Source organism: Trichomycterus rosablanca, chromosome 6 (assembly GCF_030014385.1).
Source record: "Trichomycterus rosablanca isolate fTriRos1 chromosome 6, fTriRos1.hap1, whole genome shotgun sequence".
Taxonomy (NCBI): Eukaryota; Metazoa; Chordata; class Actinopteri; order Siluriformes; family Trichomycteridae; genus Trichomycterus; species Trichomycterus rosablanca.
The window spans coordinates 10,459,319-10,478,613 of NC_085993.1; the positions used below are offsets into that span (position 1 = coordinate 10,459,319).

Here is a 19,295-nt window from a genome sequence, read left to right on the forward strand (position 1 = left end):
CAAAATAACTCAATATACAGCCATTAATGTCTAAACCACCGGCAACAAAAGTGAGTACACCCCTTAGTGAAAGTTCCTGAAGTGTCAATATTTTGTGTGGCCACCATTATTTCCCAGAACTGCCTTAACTCTCCTGGGCATGGAGTTTACCAGAGCTTCACAGGTTGCCACTGGAATGCTTTTCCACTCCTCCATGACGACATCACGGAGCTGGCGGATATTCGAGACTTTGCGCTCCTCCACCTTCCGCTTGAGGATGCCCCAAAGATGTTCTATTGGGTTTAGGTCTGGAGACATGCTTGGCCAGTCCATCACCTTTACCCTCAGCCTCTTCAATAAAGCAGTGGTCGTCTTAGAGGTGTGTTTGGGGTCATTATCATGCTGGAACACTGCCCTGCGACCCAGTTTCCGGAGGGAGGGGATCATGCTCTGCTTCAGTATTTCACAGTACATATTGGAGTTCATGTGTCCCTCAATGAAATGTAACTCCCCAACACCTGCTGCACTCATGCAGCCCCAGACCATGGCATTCCCACCACCATGCTTGACTGTAGGCATGACACACTTATCTTTGTACTCCTCACCTGATTGCCGCCACACATGCTTGAGACCATCTGAACCAAACAAATTAATCTTGGTCTCATCAGACCATAGGACATGGTTCCAGTAATCCATGTCCTTTGTTGACATGTCTTCAGCAAACTGTTTGCGGGCTTTCTTGTGTAGAGACTTCAGAAGAGGCTTCCTTCTGGGGTGACAGCCATGCAGACCAATTTGATGTAGTGTGCGGCGTATGGTCTGAGCACTGACAGGCTGACCCCCCACCTTTTCAATCTCTGCAGCAATGCTGACAGCACTCCTGCGCCTATCTTTCAAAGACAGCAGTTGGATGTGACGCTGAGCACGTGCACTCAGCTTCTTTGGACGACCAACGCGAGGTCTGTTCTGAGTGGACCCTGCTCTTTTAAAACGTTGGATGATCTTGGCCACTGTGCTGCAGCTCAGTTTCAGGGTGTTGGCAATCTTCTTGTAGCCTTGGCCATCTTCATGTAGCGCAACAATTCATCTTTTAAGATCGTCAGAGAGTTCTTTGCCATGAGGTGCCATGTTGGAACTTTCAGTGACCAGTATGAGAGAGTGTGAGAGCTGTACTACTAAATTGAACATACCTGCTCCCTATGCATACCTGAGACCTAGTAACACTAACAAATCACATGACATTTTGGAGGGAAAATGACAAGCAGTGCTCAATTTGGACATTTAGGGGTGTAGTCTCTTAGGGGTGTACTCACTTTTGTTGCCGGTGGTTTAGACATTAATGGCTGTATATTGAGCTATTTTGAGGGAAGAATAAATTTATACTGTTATATAAGCTGCACACAGACTACTTTTCATTGTGTCAAAGTGTCATTTTGTCAGTGTTGTCCCATGAAAAGATATACTTAAATATCTGCAGAAATGTGAGGGGTGTACTCACTTCTGTGATACACTGTATATATATATATATTAGGGCTGTCGAAGTTAACGCGATAATAACGCATTAACGCAATCTCAATTTAACGCGATTTAAAAAAATAGTGCCGTTAACGCAAATTCTAGTTCATGTTGAGACTTGACTGGTAGAACCAACGTTTTAATGTCGGACTTGCCACCGTTGTTCATTTGCGGTTTGTTAAAATAATATAACTGAGCGTCGTAGGGATGCACTTGCATAATAAAGAAATAAATACACGGTATATTCACAAGTTGTCGGGAGCAAAACACTTTATTAACTTAATCTGTTACGGCACTGAATACCGGAGTCAAGCACGCTAGTCCATGAACTATGGAAGCCCCAAAAGGGTCAAAACACACTCACTTCGTGTAGAAACGTCCACTTTTCACATTTCACTTAAAAAACCTTGTTTTCTATAACATTTACACAGATTTTATTTAATGCGATTAATCGCGATTAACTATATGAAATTCTGAGATTAATCGCGATTAAAATTTTTTATCGTTTGACAGCCCTAATATATATATTTATATATATATATATATATATATATATATATATATATATATATATATATATATATATACTGTATATATATATATATATATAATATATACAATATAATAAATACATATACACCAATCAGCCATAACATTAAAACCACCTCCTTGTTTCTACACACACTGTATATTTTATCAGCTCCACTTACCATATAGAAGCACTTTGTAGTTCTACAATTACAGACTGTAGTCCATCTGTTTCTCCACATACTTGTTTAAACCTGCTTTCACCCTGTTCTTTAATAGTCAGGACCCCCACAGGACCACCACAGAGCAGGTACTATTTGGGTGGTGGATCTAAGATTTAGGTTTTTGGTAGATCATTATTCTTTTACATACTGCGCCAGTTCCACTGGAAGCCACAGTATCATGATTCTGCCATGTTCACAACTGGGAGCAGTAAAGACTGGAGTGGAGTGATGGGTTCTTTTGGCCATGTACATACTGTAACTTGTCTAGAAGGGTTTATTTAGTGTATCAGTTTCATTTTATGCCTGTTATGATCCACTTTTCTTTGAATACAGTAAAGTCTGTTATCTTTCTTGTCTTGCTTCCACATTACAAGCACTTCCTAGCAACTGTTGGCTAAATGACTTTAGTAAATGCCAGGTAGGGACAGTTGATCTGCCATGCTTAGATAGGATTTGGTAATTAAGACCTTTAGATGATTAGAAGCCAACTCTTAATGATCGCCCGCGTAGCAGAGAAGCCAAACCTGGGCACCTGGCCTAAATTATCCATAAGCACATGGAGCAGGGAGGGACCAGGTGGTATCACAGCGCTCCACCATATGTTTCTCTTTCTTTTATTTTTTTTTTCTTTAAATGAGGGAATGCTCGGGCCGTGCTCTGTCTGTTGGTACAGTGGATCGGTCGGGCCAAGAGGAACATCTAGCCATGTGGAGTTACAGGTGTCATAAGCAGGTCAATAATGGTGTTATGGCAGATTATTTGCTGATGTAATCTCCCCTTGTGTTACTGCAGTCCATTCTTGCTCTCATAGCCCTCTTAGATTGATTTTTGTGCGAGTAATCCAGTTTTCATTAAATTGGTCAGTGCTTCTCAGTGGGTCAGCTGAAAATGCTACTGCTATTATTAAACCAGCAGGCCAGACCAACAGGAAAGTGCTGTCAGGCTTTTAGTTCAGTAAATTAGGTTTGTGGGTTGGTGAGACACATCACATAATGAGACACATGACTTAGAATGACAGTTTGATTAAACACCAGAGTTAGACTCAAGTCCAGAAGAACAATATTAGTCAGGCAGATCACCACTTCCCCTTGCTTTGTTTATATCATGTAGGTGCCCACAGGTGCCAGCAGGTGAGGTGTATTAAGGGTTGGGTACTGTCTTGCTTCATTCTGCTCATTTTTATATTTATTGAATCTCTTGCTTTATTATTTTCTTGAGTTTATTTATGATTTTTTGTACTTACTATAATTCAACTTTTCTTTGCCTGTTTAAGGCTCTGCATTCGGGTTCACCATCCATCTTTGAAGTAAAAGCATAACATCTTGCACCTGACTTTAAGCTGACCACTTTTGGTTGGCTGGATGGCTGGATATATATTTGGTTGGTGGACTATTCTCAGTCCAGCAGGGACAGTGAGGTGTTTAAAATCTCCATCAGCGCTGCTGTGTCTTATCCACTCATACCAGCACAACACACACTAACACACCACCACCATGTCAGTGTCACTTCAGTGCTGAGAATGATCCACCACCCAAATAATACCTACTCTGTAGTGGTCCTGTGAGAGTCCTGACCATTGAAGAACGACATGAAAGGGGGCTAACAAAGTAATTGTAGAACTACAAAGTGCTTCTATATGGTAAGTGGAGCTGATAAAATGGACAGTGAGTGTAGAAACAAGGAGGTGGTTTTAATGTTTTGGCTGATCGGTGTATAAGCCAGCATGTCCGTTTTGATCGATTCGTTTTAATAGTTCGGTTTCTTTGTGTTCTTTAGATATTTCCACCTCATTTGTAATAGTGAGGACAATTAAATATTGATTAGTGCACTTTTAAAGTATCACAGCTTTCCGATAGAGAATTTGCTCCTGAGGATTGGTCTCTGCCAAACAGTGCATTTGATGTCCACCCAAAACAAACATTAGGCTTGAGATGTACCTGTAGGAGGTTTTTTGATTAGTAGATTTGAAGCTACGTATTTATCGAATGAGGGGGCACTGTGGTAAAAAGGTAGTAGTAATGAGTGAAAGCACAGTTTGTCAGATGTTCTAACATTCTGGCAGGATACTTTAAAATCTCTTATAACTAAGTGACTGCAAAAACAGTCCATAAAAATGGCTGCAGCAGAAACATCCCTTCTGCATTATTAAGAAGCTGAAAGCATGCCGCATACAGTGTTACAAGTATATGTTTAATAGTATGTCAAAAAAGAAATTGGTATAGGCAACACCATTAACATTGCATTCGTTTGGCTGTATTCTGACTGTATTTTTCAGTATACAACTGAGGTCGAATGCTTACACACACTTTTAGGGAACATGTATATCATAGCAGTCTTCTGCATTTTTTTCCTGACTGGATGACTGAAACACACACCTCATTTTCCAAAATCTCCCACCACAAATATAAGTTCTGAAAATATGACAAAATCAGCTGGGTCAGCCATATACATAAAGAAAAATACTATATACAGTGGTACCTTGAAACTCAACTTCAATTGATTCTGGGACTGGCGTTGAGTTTAAAAGGCGTTGAGTTTCAAGGTGTTTTTTCATCATAAGGATGTATGGGAAACCTGTTAATGCATTCCATGGACTTGCATACATTTTAGGCAGTGGCGATTTCTCTAAGACTGCAAGGGAAGCTCAGCTTCCCCTAAAGTGTCAAAAATTAAATGGTCAAATATGTACAGTTGTGTTAACATTTCATTGACTACAAATGCGTTAGAACACGTTCATCTTGAAGACGAGTTCGTTCAGAATCAGCTACTTATCACAAATCGACTCGATTTTGTTAACTTAACTCATACATTCCCGGAGCGTCAATGCATTTACCCGCAGACGCTGAGCGTCTCTTTGCTTCTATGGGGCTACATGGGCAGGACTTCGAAACTCGCCGGTCATTGGATAAATGCCACGATTTTGTCCCGCCCCCGGACGCTGAGCGTCTCTGGGGGTGAATGGGGCTGTGGGCGGGTCTGGACGCTGAGCTTCTGCAAGATGATTGGAGGATCAGTCGAAAGGCTGAATCCCGTTTTGATTGACAGCTGTCGAGCTTCAGTACCATCGCGGATTTTGCGAGTGAAGTCGGAAGACAAACTGCAATCCATGTCATGCCATTTTCTTGAAAACTAACAAAGGGTAGAATTTATACATTTATATATAAATAAATTGACAAATGTTATGATGTAAGCCGACAATGAGCTTCCCCTCTTTGAAAGACCAGCAGCCGCCACTGATTTTAGGCATATGTAGAACAATGAGGTTGTTTTTGACACTTATACACTGAAAATAACACAAATATAATATAAATAAAACACTGAAATAAAAAGCTGATTCTTACAATTTCTCAGAACCTCGAGCTGTAACACAAGTTTAAAAGTGAAACCGTGAGGAAAATCCAGATAAACACAGATACATGTGGAGCTTTCAGAGTGAATCTAATGATTGTTCCACATAAATGCAGTTTCGTCTCATATGCACACTTTAATGATGTATTACTGCACCGCTCAAGCCGAGCACTGAACAAAGCGACTGTTCATTGTTAATTTGAAATTAAATAAATACATTATTAAAAAACAAACTGAACATGTTGAGTTTAAGGGAAACGTTGAATTTAAGGGTACAAATTTCTAGAAGAAGGGCGTTGAGTTTCAAAAATTTTGAGTTTAGGGGACGTTGAGTTACAAGGTACCACTGTACTGTAATTTAAGTGTGTGACTTATGTGCCACCAGAAAACAGACCAATTCGGTTGAATTTTACCCAATTTTGCCAAGAAAACCGACCAAAGAATAAGCCACAGTTGTGCCAGATGCTTTTTGGTGTTTGCTAAACACAGCTGTTTAACATGAAAAGAGCTGATTAACACGTATTTTTGTTGCAGTGGCAAGGAGGTAAAATCCTCATCCACCACTATCCCTCAGACACACCCTTTTGTGTCTTTTGAGTGCCAGGCCAAGTTGGTGGGCTGGCATATTAGACTGCTGTTTCCTGAGCCACCTAAGCAGAGTTCACAAGTCATAAAATACGAGTCCGAGTCAAGTCACGAGTCTTTAGGCTAGAGTCCGAGTCAAGTCACAAGTCAATATAATATACACAAAACATATATTGGAAATGTAGCGTAGAAATAAACAAATAATATGTAAGATGTAAGATTAGCAACTGTATTTTGCCGTTTTACTTAGTGCCTTTACTTTCCTAGTCATTGTGCAAATAAATGTAATTTCCGTAACAAGAAGGTACCAGTTAAAAGCTTAACCTGTTACTTTTTGTTTTCATTGCAAAACAAAAGCGCGAGATAAATCACGGCACAGCGGCCAAAATCCAAAACACAGCAAAAAAATCATAACCACTGCTTACCTTAGCTTATGTTCTTCCAGATGCTATTAAATTTATAACCGTGTGTCCCATTAGGAATATAATCTGTTATTTTGTAAATGTGCCTATAATGAAAAACCTCCAAACTTTTCTCGGTTGTGAAGTAAAACACTAACTCATTTGAAAGCCAATTAATCGTTTCACTGACACATCATCTGTGTGACGCAAACTGAATAAATGCAAATAACAGCATTACTTTCAACCATTAGCGCCAATTCTGTAGGAGCGTTCCATTCACCCAGTTGTTCCTGTGAAGTGCACTAGGTAGGGTATTCCACTATTTAAAGTGAGACTTCAATCCAAGGGTAACAAAAATGTTCAAATGAAGTGAACTTCAAACTGTTTAGGGAGTAGAGCGCGACGCTTCATCACTACGCCGGAAGCTGGCTGTAACATTTACCCATTGCGTGCGTTGCGGGTTAAGACTGCCGGAGCGTTATTAGAGAGCAGAATATTTATGATAATAATAATTATATATATATATATATATATATATATATATACTGTATATATATATATACAGTATATATATATATATATACAGTGTATCACAAAAGTGAGTACACCCCTCACATTTCTGCAGATATTTAAGTATATCTTTTCATGGGACAACACTGACAAAATGACACTTTGACACAATGAAAAGTAGTCTGTGTGCAGCTTATATAACAGTGTAAATTTATTCTTCCCTCAAAATAACTCAATATACAGCCATTAATGTCTAAACCACCGGCAACAAAAGTGAGTACACCCCTTAGTGAAAGTTCCTGAAGTGTCAATATTTTGTGTGGCCACCATTATTTCCCAGAACTGCCTTAACTCTCCTGGGCATGGAGTTTACCAGAGCTTCACAGGTTGCCACTGGAATGCTTTTCCACTCCTCCATGACGACATCACGGAGCTGGCGGATATTCGAGACTTTGCGCTCCTCCACCTTCCGCTTGAGGATGCCCCAAAGATGTTCTATTGGGTTTAGGTCTGGAGACATGCTTGGCCAGTCCATCACCTTTACCCTCAGCCTCTTCAATAAAGCAGTGGTCGTCTTAGAGGTGTGTTTGGGGTCATTATCATGCTGGAACACTGCCCTGCGACCCAGTTTCCGGAGGGAGGGGATCATGCTCTGCTTCAGTATTTCACAGTACATATTGGAGTTCATGTGTCCCTCAATGAAATGTAACTCCCCAACACCTGCTGCACTCATGCAGCCCCAGACCATGGCATTCCCACCACCATGCTTGACTGTAGGCATGACACACTTATCTTTGTACTTCTCACCTGATTGCCGCCACACATGCTTGAGACCATCTGAACCAAACAAATTAATCTTGGTCTCATCAGACCATAGGACATGGTTCCAGTAATCCATGTCCTTTGTTGACATGTCTTCAGCAAACTGTTTGCGGGCTTTCTTGTGTAGAGACTTCAGAAGAGGCTTCCTTCTGGGGTGACAGCCATGCAGACCAATTTGATGTAGTGTGCGGCGTATGGTCTGAGCACTGACAGGCTGACCCCCCACCTTTTCAATCTCTGCAGCAATGCTGACAGCACTCCTGCGCCTATCTTTCAAAGACAGCAGTTGGATGTGACGCTGAGCACGTGCACTCAGCTTCTTTGGACGACCAACTCGAGGTCTGTTCTGAGTGGACCCTGCTCTTTTAAAACGCTGGATGATCTTGGCCACTGTGCTGCAGCCCAGTTTCAGGGTGTTGGCAATCTTCTTGTAGCCTTGGCCATCTTCATGTAGCGCAACAATTCGTCTTTTAAGATCCTCAGAGAGTTCTTTGCCATGAGGTGCCATGTTGGAACTTTCAGTGACCAGTATGAGAGAGTGTGAGAGCTGTACTACTAAATTGAACACACCTGCTCCCTATGCACACCTGAGACCTAGTAACACTAACAAATCACATGACATTTTGGAGGGAAAATGACAAGCAGTGCTCAATTTGGACATTTAGGGGTGTAGTCTCTTAGGGGTGTACTCACTTTTGTTGCCGGTGGTTTAGACATTAATGGCTGTATATTGAGTTATTTTGAGGGAAGAATAAATTTACACTGTTATATAAGCTGCACACAGACTACTTTTCATTGTGTCAAAGTGTCATTTTGTCAGTGTTGTCCCATGAAAAGATATACTTAAATATCTGCAGAAATGTGAGGGGTGTACTCACTTTTGTGATACACTGTATATATACTGTATATATATATATATATACATATATATACAGTGTATCACAAAAGTGAGTACACCCCTCACATTTCTGCAAATATTTCATTATATCTTTTCATGGGACAACACTATAGACATGAAACTTGGATATAACTTAGAGTAGTCAGTGTACAACTTGTATAGCAGTGTAGATTTACTGTCTTCTGAAAATAACTCCACACACAGCCATTAATGTCTAAATAGCTGGCAACATAAGTGAGTACACCCCACAGTGAACATGTCCAAATTGTGCCCAAAGTGTCAATATTTTGTGTGACCACCATTATTATCCAGCACTGTCTTAACCCTCCTGGGCATGGAGTTCACCAGAGCTGCACAGGTTGCTACTGGAATCCTCTTCCACTCCTCCATGATGACATCACGGAGCTGGTGGATGTTAGACACCTTGAACTCCTCCACCTTCCACTTGAGGATGCGCCACAGGTGCTCAATTGGGTTTAGTCCATCACCTTTACCTTCAGCTTCCTCAGCAAGGCAGTTGTCATCTTGGAGGTTGTGTTTGGGGTCGTTATCCTGTTGAAAAACTGCCATGAGGCCCAGTTTTCGAAGGGAGGGGATCATGCTCTGTTTCAGAATGTCACAGTACATGTTGAAATTCATGTTTCCCTCAATGAACTGCAGCTCCCCAGTGCCAGCAACACTCATGCAGCCCAAGACCATGATGCTACCACCACCATGCTTGACTGTAGGCAAGATACAGTTGTCTTGGTACTTCTCACCAGGGCGCCGCCACACATGCTGGACACCATCTGAGCCAAACAAGTTTATCTTGGTCTCGTCAGACCACAGGGCATTCCAGTAATCCATGTTCTTGGACTGCTTGTTTTCAGCAAATTGTTTGCTGGCTTTCTTGTGCGTCAGCTTCCTTCTGGGATGACGACCATGCAGACCGAGTTGATGCAGTGTGCGGCGTATGGTCTGAGCACTGACAGGCTGACCTCCCACGTCTTCAACCTCTGCAGCAATGCTGGCAGCACTCATGTGTCTATTTTTTAAAGCCAACCTCTGGATATGACGCCGAACACGTGGACTCAACTTCTTTGGTCGACCCTGGCGAAGCCTGTTCCGAGTGGAACCTGTCCTGGAAAACCGCTGTATGACCTTGGCCACCATGCTGTAGCTCAGTTTCAGGGTGTTAGCAATCTTCTTATAGCCCAGGCCATCTTTGTGGAGAGCAACAATTCTATTTCTCACATCCTCAGAGAGTTCTTTGCCATGAGGTGCCATGTTGAATATCCAGTGGCCAGTATGAGAGAATTGTACCCAAAACACCAAATTTAACAGCCCTGCTCCCCATTTACACCTGGGACCTTGACACATGACACCAGGGAGGGACAACGACACATTTGGGCACAATTTGGACATGTTCACTGTGGGGTGTACTCACTTATGTTGCCAGCTATTTAGACATTAATGGCTGTGTGTTGAGTTATTTTCAGAAGACAGTAAATCTACACTGCTATACAAGCTGTACACTGACTACTCTAAGTTATATCCAAGTTTCATGTCTATAGTGTTGTCCCATGAAAAGATATAATGAAATATTTGCAGAAATGTGAGGGGTGTACTCACTTTTGTGATACACTGTATATATATATATATAATATTTAATTGTCACACGTAACTAATGTTAACACATGTTGACACTAGGGACTCGTTTGTTTACGAGTCATTTTTTGCGACTCATGAGTCAAGTCCGAGTCATTTCAAACGAGTCCGAGTCGAGTCTGAAGTCGCTGTGTGTTCACCTAAGTACCCTGTTTCACATTTTTTCAGGTAGCACTAGTCTCATGTTAACCTTGACTAGTTTGTGGTTAGTGAAGATGAATAAATAAATAAATAGCAATATTAGAGTTGGGTATGTTCTTCTTGTGCCAATAAAATGCACACCAAAGCACTTTTTAAATAAGAGATCAGCATAACCAAGCTTGATGTTTGCATTTATTTATCTGTTTTTTAAGTTAAATAAAAAATAATTATGTATTCTTTATCACTGCTTACTGCAGTATTTAATCAGACTGTTCATGCTGAAACTGGACTGAGATACGACAGGTCTCGCAGCTGAAGCTCTGTCTGTTCAAAAGATAAATAGGGATGGTGCTGGCAGGGTGAGAGGCTCAGGACATGGCTAAGGTGTAATGGACTGTAAGTGGGAAGGAATGTGATGAGGGAGAGAAATGTGCTGCCTGTTAGAGTTTAAAAGCATTTACTGGAAATGGCAGTAGACAGTATATAGCCATTTAGAAATGACATTCCACAGAATACACTTTATCTAACTCACTTAAGAAAGGAATAAAGAGATTGGATATCAGTAATTAAAGAAGAGCGAAGCCTGTATGTGTGTTTGATAGGAAAAAGAACAAGCGAGTGAAAGAAAGCGCAAGGGAGGAAGAGGAACATTTAGTTCCATAAATATTGACTTTCTTGGCCAAGTTGGATAAAAAATGATGTCTGTGTGGTGCATTAGCTTGATATCACAAAAATATGACAAAATCGAAATCTTTAAAGTTCAGCTGAAAGATTAGGGACTGTTTCCCTGGAATATAAATACCAAGATAAAAAAAGAAACAAGAAGCATTTTTTTAATGTAGGAATAAAGCTGATGATAAGAACTACACGTACACTGATCAGCCATAACATTAAAACCACCTACTTGTTTCTACACTCACTGTCCATTTTATCAGCTCCACTTACCATATAGAAGCACTTTGTAGTTCTACAATTACTGACTGTAGTCCATCTGTTTCTCTGCATGCTTTGTTAGCCCCCTTTCATGCTGTTCTTCAATGGTCAGGACCCCCCCCCCCAATCTGGACCCCCACAGAGCAGGTATTATTTAGGTGGTGGATCATTCTCAGCACTGCAGTGACACTGACATGGTGGTGGTGTGTTAGTGTGTGTTGTGCTGGTATGAGTGGATAAGACACAGCCGCGCTGATGGAGTTTTTAAACACCCCACTGTCCCTGCTGGACTGAGAATAGTCCACCAATAGTCCTCTAGAAGATGACCAACTCATACAGCAGCAATGAGCGATCGTCTCTGACTTTACATCTACAAGGTGGACCAACTAGGTAGGAGTGTCTAATAGAGTGGACAGTGAGTGGACACGATATTTAAAAACTCCAGCAGCGCTGCTGTGTCTGATCCACTTATACCAGCACAAAACACACTAACACACCACCACCATGTCAGTGTCACTGCAGTGCTGAGAATGATCCACCACCTAAATAATACCTGCTCTGTGGTGGTCCTGTGGGAGTCCTGACATTGAAGCAGGTGCTTGTATGTGGTAAGTGGAGCTGATAAAATGGACAGTTAGTGTAGAAACAAGGAGGTGGTTTTAATGTTATGGCTGATCAGCATATGCTACTAAAAAAAAAGTAATAAAAGTTTGAAATAACAGGAACTGTAGTTAACCCAAAAAACACTTTTATTTAATCTAACCACAAACCTAAACATGAAGAGTTGGCTATTTCAATGGGTTCTTGGGGTTTCCCTTTCTAGGGTTCTAAGCTTAGTGGATAGTGCATTTTCAAAACACTCCAGGCTCTATGATGTTTTGGGGCTGTTTTTTTTCTCCAACAGACTTGGAAACCTTGATAGAATGCATGGCATCATAGACACAATTAAGCAGTTCCATGATATTTTAAAGAAGAATCTGTCAAAAGCCAAAGCTGGGATTAGTTAGTCAAACAAACAGGACAAGCAACCCAAATATAGATAAATAATGGGTTCATGGATAAAGGATGGAGATCAAAATTGTTGAAGACCTTATGGGTAAATGGACAATGTTGTTGGAGTAATGCAGTCATCAAATATATGACAGTGGGTGAGATTGTGTTGTCCTGAATGACCTTATCATTTGAATCCTACCTTCTTCTTCTCTTGCAACTCTGTACCAAGCCTGGCTCTACCCTAGAAATCCAAACCAACTTAACTTTATTTTGTTCTTACATCTATTCTTGCTTTATGTACTCTATAGGTTGCTCAGATACAATCTGGAGGTGTTAGCCAAACTTATTTCAACCAAACTTTCTGCCTGTTGATCGTCTCTCATTTTCTTCTGTCTTTCAACAGATTGAGATCCGTGACACAAAGGATCCTCGTTTTGGAGTGCAGCGGTTCCACTGAAGAGACGCCACCTCCTCTTTTTTCTTCCCTTCCTTCTCCATCCTTTGTACTTTTCTGCTTGTCCTCTCAGGTCTGCGTCTCTGAGCTCAGTAATGAAGCTGCTAGCTCAGCTATTTGTAATATAAGACTGGCCTGGAGCACACTTCAAGAACAGAATCTATTCTTCATATATACACCGGTTTAAAAAGAATTTCAAATCAACACAAAATAAATGAAAAAAAAATCAGCTTTACAAAACAACAACTCTGGGAAAGTGATAAAACAAGTTATTATTATTATTATTACAAAATTACAGTAATAACTATGCTTGCAAAAGTGGTATTATTTTAAATTGACATTTGTTATAAAATGAGGGATTAATTATATCTAGCTTTAAAGGATTGCATATGTATAAGTGCTTGGGTGCTACTAAAGACACAAATGAATAAAATAACAAGCCAAAATCATAAAAAAGAACATTTTGTACAGCACAAGATGTAATTTTGAAGACCGCCTTTTTTCCTGGAAGATTTTGAACTCCCTTCTTTGTACATGTGGTCACCAACAAGATTGGTAGGAAATAAAAATGAAGTCGTTCATTTGTAAATAATATATTTCTATGGAGACAGGGTAGAGACAACACAGTTATTGACCCTAACTATATTCATACTCCACCTTAGAGTGGAATTATCCAATTTAGCATTGTTATCTCTTGATCAAATATGAATTACCAGTTTTCTGAGTTTCTTAAGATGGCCTATGTTAAAGTGAAACAGCCTACAAGCATTTCTTTTGGCATGGACGGCTGACAGAGCTTCATTTTACCAATAAATTACTTAATCTTGCTCACCTTTCTTTTTATACTGACTTATAAATACAGTGTGGGAATTCTCTACAATGACTGGCAAATTCAGAATTCTCCTTCCAATATTTTAATAACTGGACATATTATCGTATTAGTCCAGCTTTTTGTTGGTTTGTTTGTTTGTTCGTTTTATCCATTTTGTCTCGAGGAAAAGCCCTGCATGCTGCATTTTACTCAGGCCCGACAAGTGGAGCACTGATCATTTTTACAAGATTTCAGCATCGCCCAGACCCAATGAGTCAAGCAGCAGTCAGAGCATACAACTGCACAGCACAACAAAGCTGACCATGATGGGTTAACTTCTAATCTCGAGGAGCATGTTAGTTTTCACAGGAAAAATGAAGATACATTTCAGTGGTGGCTTTGAAATTTCTGTTAGCTAGCATTTTTCTGCAATGAACTAATTCTTTACAATCCATACCAGGAAAAGGAATATTTTTGAACGACATGAAGGTCCTAACCTCTGCACTAGTCTACATTCATGCCATCATGAGTTCTACTTCCACAAGTCTGGATACATCTTAATCCCACTGTGGAGTCTATTATGTTCAATGTTGGAATGCTACCACTGTACTTTTACCCTGATTATTTTGGATTCATTTTAATAGAAGGAAATGTTAGATGTTGTCATTTTTTCTTAAAAATTTAAGATCAGGTTTGTGGGTAATGCCAAGTAAAAGCAAATATACAGACAGGCAACAAATGGATGAAAACAACTGTCTGAAGTGTCTTAATAAAGTGTTGGGCCACTGTGAGCCACCAGAATGGCACAGATTGATGTTTTGATGATGGTGGTGAACAGTGCTGCCTTAAACATTGGATAAAATGTCCCATATGTGTTGATTTGGTTTGAGATTTGGTGACTACAAAGGCCAGAGTATATGAGTTTTATTATTTTTATACTTATCAAACCATTTTGTGATCTCCCCTAGGGTTAATATTATCCTGAACTAGAGTCAGAAAGAAACATCTATTAAAAGAATAATTGGTTAGAATAATTATTTTCCATTATGGTGACAAATCATGGATTTAACCTGGCTGGAAGTCTCCTTAAAAGCTTATGTTTCTCTGCTTAGAAGAACGTTTTTCCTTTAATTTGTCACCTGTTTGTATATGACATGGAATATACAGTATGTTTGGATGTTTCAGTGTGGAAGATCACCTAAAACAAAGGTGAATTGTGCAACTATACACCCTTCATATAAATGTTTAGATTCAAAATGTACAGTATGAGTTTACTTTATTTTCTGGCCAATTTTTCATATAAGCTAATGTTCTGTCTTCTCAAAGAACGTTCACACATAATATTTCTGTGCTCCTTGAACAAAGCTTTGCTTGTACAAAGACTTTCCATGACTTTCCACAAGGAGGTGTCATTGATCATTGATGCTGGGAGGAACTTCCTAAATCATTCATGGGACACACTCAAACACTGCACTAACCTGGAGGGCAGGTCTGGCTAGCACTGTGCTGCTTCGTGGTTGGACAATTTAGAGACATGAAGCCGAGACATGATGCCAAACAATGATTTGTGAATTCCTCCTTATGGTGCTTTATCCCTATCTCCTCCTCCATCGACATTATCTTCATCACTCAAACATCAAAGTGCCACAACCACAGAGAAGTGGAGAATGGATGTTCAGGAGAGGGGTGAAGGGTAGGGCAAAGGGATTGATTAATGACCAGAAATACAGACCAAGACGGTTTTCCAGTGAAGCCTACAAAACAGAAGCAATGTTCCTTTTCCGGACATGTTGAATCTCTCCCATATTCTACACTCTCATTATTATCCACAAGGACTTATAAATGCAAATCCATGTTTTCTGAATAATATATACGCAAGAATTATAGTGTTTTTGAATCATGTTTACTTTTATGCCTATACTTCTTTTAAATGTTTTTGGGGTTGTGAGAGGTTCTACAGTTGAGTTTGGGAAGATCCCTGCCTTGGACGGTCTAGTCTTTTATGTTACAACCTTTTAAATTCAGCTGATTGAGTTGCTGATTAGTTTAATGAGGCATGTTAGAACAGGAATAAGAAAGACAATAAAAGTTTACCTTGTCATTAGAAAATCACAGGTTTAAACACTAACCATGTCAGCAAGCCTATGGTGCATAACTGGCACTGCTGATCTGGTGAATAGAATTATGTTTCTCTTCCCCACAACATAGGGTAAGCATTTGAATAGCAGGTGTACCAGGCTAGAGATCAAAATGATAGGTGCATTTAAGTCTTTGTTTTAATTTAGTATTTTTTAAATATTTGATGTTTTGAGGAAGCATGGAAAGCAGTTGATTTTTTCTTAGTAACATAATGCCATTAGCATCTTGGCATTTATAATGTGGTGAGTCATTAACCTCATAAACCAAAGTCATTTTTAACACAGCTATATTGCATCAAAGCCTTTTTAAAAATAAATGAGGCTATTAACCACAATCATAAAAACTGTACCTTTGTACTCAAAACACAAGCAATGAAAAAAGCAGTCAAATGTTCAGCTTATTCAATTTTTTTATTTTGCCTGAGTTTAATGACAAACAAATCTGAATCATGGTCAACACACTGGCACGCATGATAAACAAAAAGTGGCTCATATAATGTTTCTGATTAATATTTCGAACATAATATGTGATAGTATCGTATAACGTACTAGCCCTTTCACTTTCTATCTATTTTTTTTAATCTTTTTTAACTATCGCTTTATTGCAGGTGGCATTAGGGGATTTTGGATTTTGGGTTTTCGCACCTACTCTATGTGGCCTAATGTATTTGGACATAAGCTTGTTGGACATCCCATTTCAAATACACATGCTATTAAAATAGAGTGACCTCTAAGTAATCTTTTCAGCTATAACAAGAATGACTCTTTTTACACGAAAGCTTTTTGCAAGACCTTGAATATGTCTGTGGGAATTTGTGCCCATTCAGTCAAAAAGCATTTGTATGGCTGGGCACTTGTTTTGACCAAGAAAGCCTCAACTGATGATCCAGTTCATTCCAAAGTTCGAGGTCAGGGCTCTGGGCAGGCCACTGGATTTTCTTTAAATTAAGCTTTTCTTCATGTCTTTATAGAGCTTGCATTGTGCACAGGGGCACAGTTGTAATGGGACAGGAAAGGGACTTCTCTAAACTGTTGCTGCAAAATTTAAAGCACACATTTCAGATTTCAAAGCATTTCTTTATAAAATTGATTTATTACATCTCCTAGTAATTGTTGTGGCTACAACACATAAATTCAATTATTAGAATGGGTGTCCCAATACTTTTGTCCATATAGTGCATTCAAGTCAGATCCAGCAGCTGGGGTACAACTTGGGTACTCCCGAGTACAATACACAGTTGTAGTAGCTCTACAGTTAATCCTCACTCCACACACATTCAGTTGTACATGAAAGCATTAGCAGTTGGTAGCCAGGTCAGCTAGTAAATGGAAGCGCCTAAATTGGGAGAAATATAGGAACCCTTATAAACAACAGACTTCAAAGCAGGGATCTACCCTGACTGGGACTGGGACCCAGTGAGAAAGAGAATACTGTGCTGAGGATTGTAACTGAGAATGGGAATTGAAAAAGAGAAATGCAGAAATATCAGTAAACTGTTTTTATGTCTCATGGCTGCATAACATGTTTCAGCTCATCTTTTGAACTACAGTGTTGTACCGCAATGTGGACTTCATTTATTGGTCTATCACTTGATCAAATGCAAACATTTTGTTTTAAGAATTGATGACACATGTATTGATGTAGATGACACTGGCTTTAGGTGTCAGGCAATGGACCTTCTGAAAATATTTAGAGGGTTTTTACTGTGTGTGAGACAGGCAGATTCACCCTGTACTGTGTAGGTAAAGGAAACTGATTGGTTAATTATTAGTGTGGAAATGTTTTATACATTGTCCTGACCATCGCCCTTCAAACTATCATACAGTATGTTCTAAAAGTATCAGCCCTCTATCAACAATTGCTTTTATTTTATCATTGTTTTAAAATATTCATACACACATTATTTTTATTTAAAGCAATGCTGTAGCGGTGTAAAATCCCTTCTTTTAGATCACCCACTTCAACTGCCATAGGCATTTATAGGCAGGAGCAGAAGAGAGCATAATTATTTTAACTCTCTGGGTGGGAGGGTTGCTGTTTCTTTTTTCCCCCATCAATCATTGTGACAGCAGTCAGTATTGAGATCAGTGAGCTCATGTGTTTGGTGGGAGGCATAAAACACACCAAGCATGTCTGCCCAATGACATTACATTAACAGCTGTTGGGGGGAAAACGCATGTTAGCCCTCACCCTACCAGATCAGTAACTGTTGATAATGGAGAACCAATGGCTGGAAACTAGTAGCAACCAAACATCCAAAAATGAAAACATACCAAATCTATTACTGTAAGCATATTTGTTTCGCAAAAGGTAACATAGATGCTTCAGTTTGTTGAAATATAGGGACGTTTTTCTACATTTCTGGTTGTAAGGTAATTGATTCCATTTTTCAAAATGTCTTGTTTTTTTAAACTGAAATATTTTACTGTGGGTGTGTTTGAAAACCTAGTGAGCTGCCTTGCTGTCTTACTGCCTACATCGGCAGCTGCCTAAGAAGAGAGGATTCTAATAAGTCATTGACTTATAAGGCAGGTTATTCGAACGCGCTACTGAGACAGTGATAACATTAGTTTTCGCTAACTAAGCTAACACAGTTAGCCGCATGTCATTTAAACCAATGGGATGAGGTGGCACAATGCTAGCATGTCAACTAACATCTCCCTCCGTGTACCGAAAACAGTTAAATTCGCTGACAAGCCCGAATTTGTAAATGCTGGGATTGCCTCCACTGCTAAGGCAGCATCGGATGCTCACTCGTTCTTGAGTCAAAATAGTGTTTAAATTTTGAGATACCTTAGTAGTGAGCATATTAAGGCATCTAGGATTTTGAACAGCCTCCTTCTAGGGAGCGTGTGTAGGATGACGTCTAATGCTGTCTATGTAGAGGGCTCCCTAGGTTTCGAACACACCCCAACTGAGTAAAGTACTTTTACTTGAAACTTTAAAATGGCTATAGAAATAACATATATTAAAGATTTTTTCACATGCTAAGTTATTTTACAGTGTAGTAGTGACTGACTACTAATTTTTAGTGTAATATCAGATGTTTGGGTATGTCGGCCACTGGAGTTCCTCCACAACAAACTCATCAAACTTTGTCTCTCTGTGACCTCAGGAACACAGTCATGTTAAAACAAAAAGGGCCTTCCCCAAAAGATTTGTTGCTCCAGAGTTGGAACATAGTCTATTTTCAGAGGGTGCAATGGGTGTGGCTGAAACACCAGAACTCAGTATTTACTTGTGCCCCATAGTGTATATTAATACTGTTTTCTTTTCCAGATAAGTGATTAAATTAATATTGGACTCAGACGTTTGTATCCATTTTAATGTTTTCAGTAATGGCTTGAGCAGAAACAATTTGGGGTTA

General features: G+C 39.7%; 1 protein-coding gene across 2 annotated transcripts in view; it reads left to right on the forward strand.

Moving 5' to 3' along the window:
- Nucleotides 1-15,701, forward strand: part of lhfpl4a (LHFPL tetraspan subfamily member 4a) — a 61,591-nt gene extending 45,890 nt beyond the window's left edge. For both annotated transcript variants that reach the window (XR_010013134.1, XM_062997396.1), the window contains one exon: nt 12,928-15,701. Coding sequence is in view for 1 of the 2 variants with exons in the window: in XM_062997396.1 (XP_062853466.1) it covers nt 12,928-12,981 (54 nt within the window). In the remaining variant the exon portion in view is untranslated. The remainder of the gene's footprint in view (nt 1-12,927) is intronic.
- Nucleotides 15,702-19,295: the final 3,594 nt, after the last annotated feature.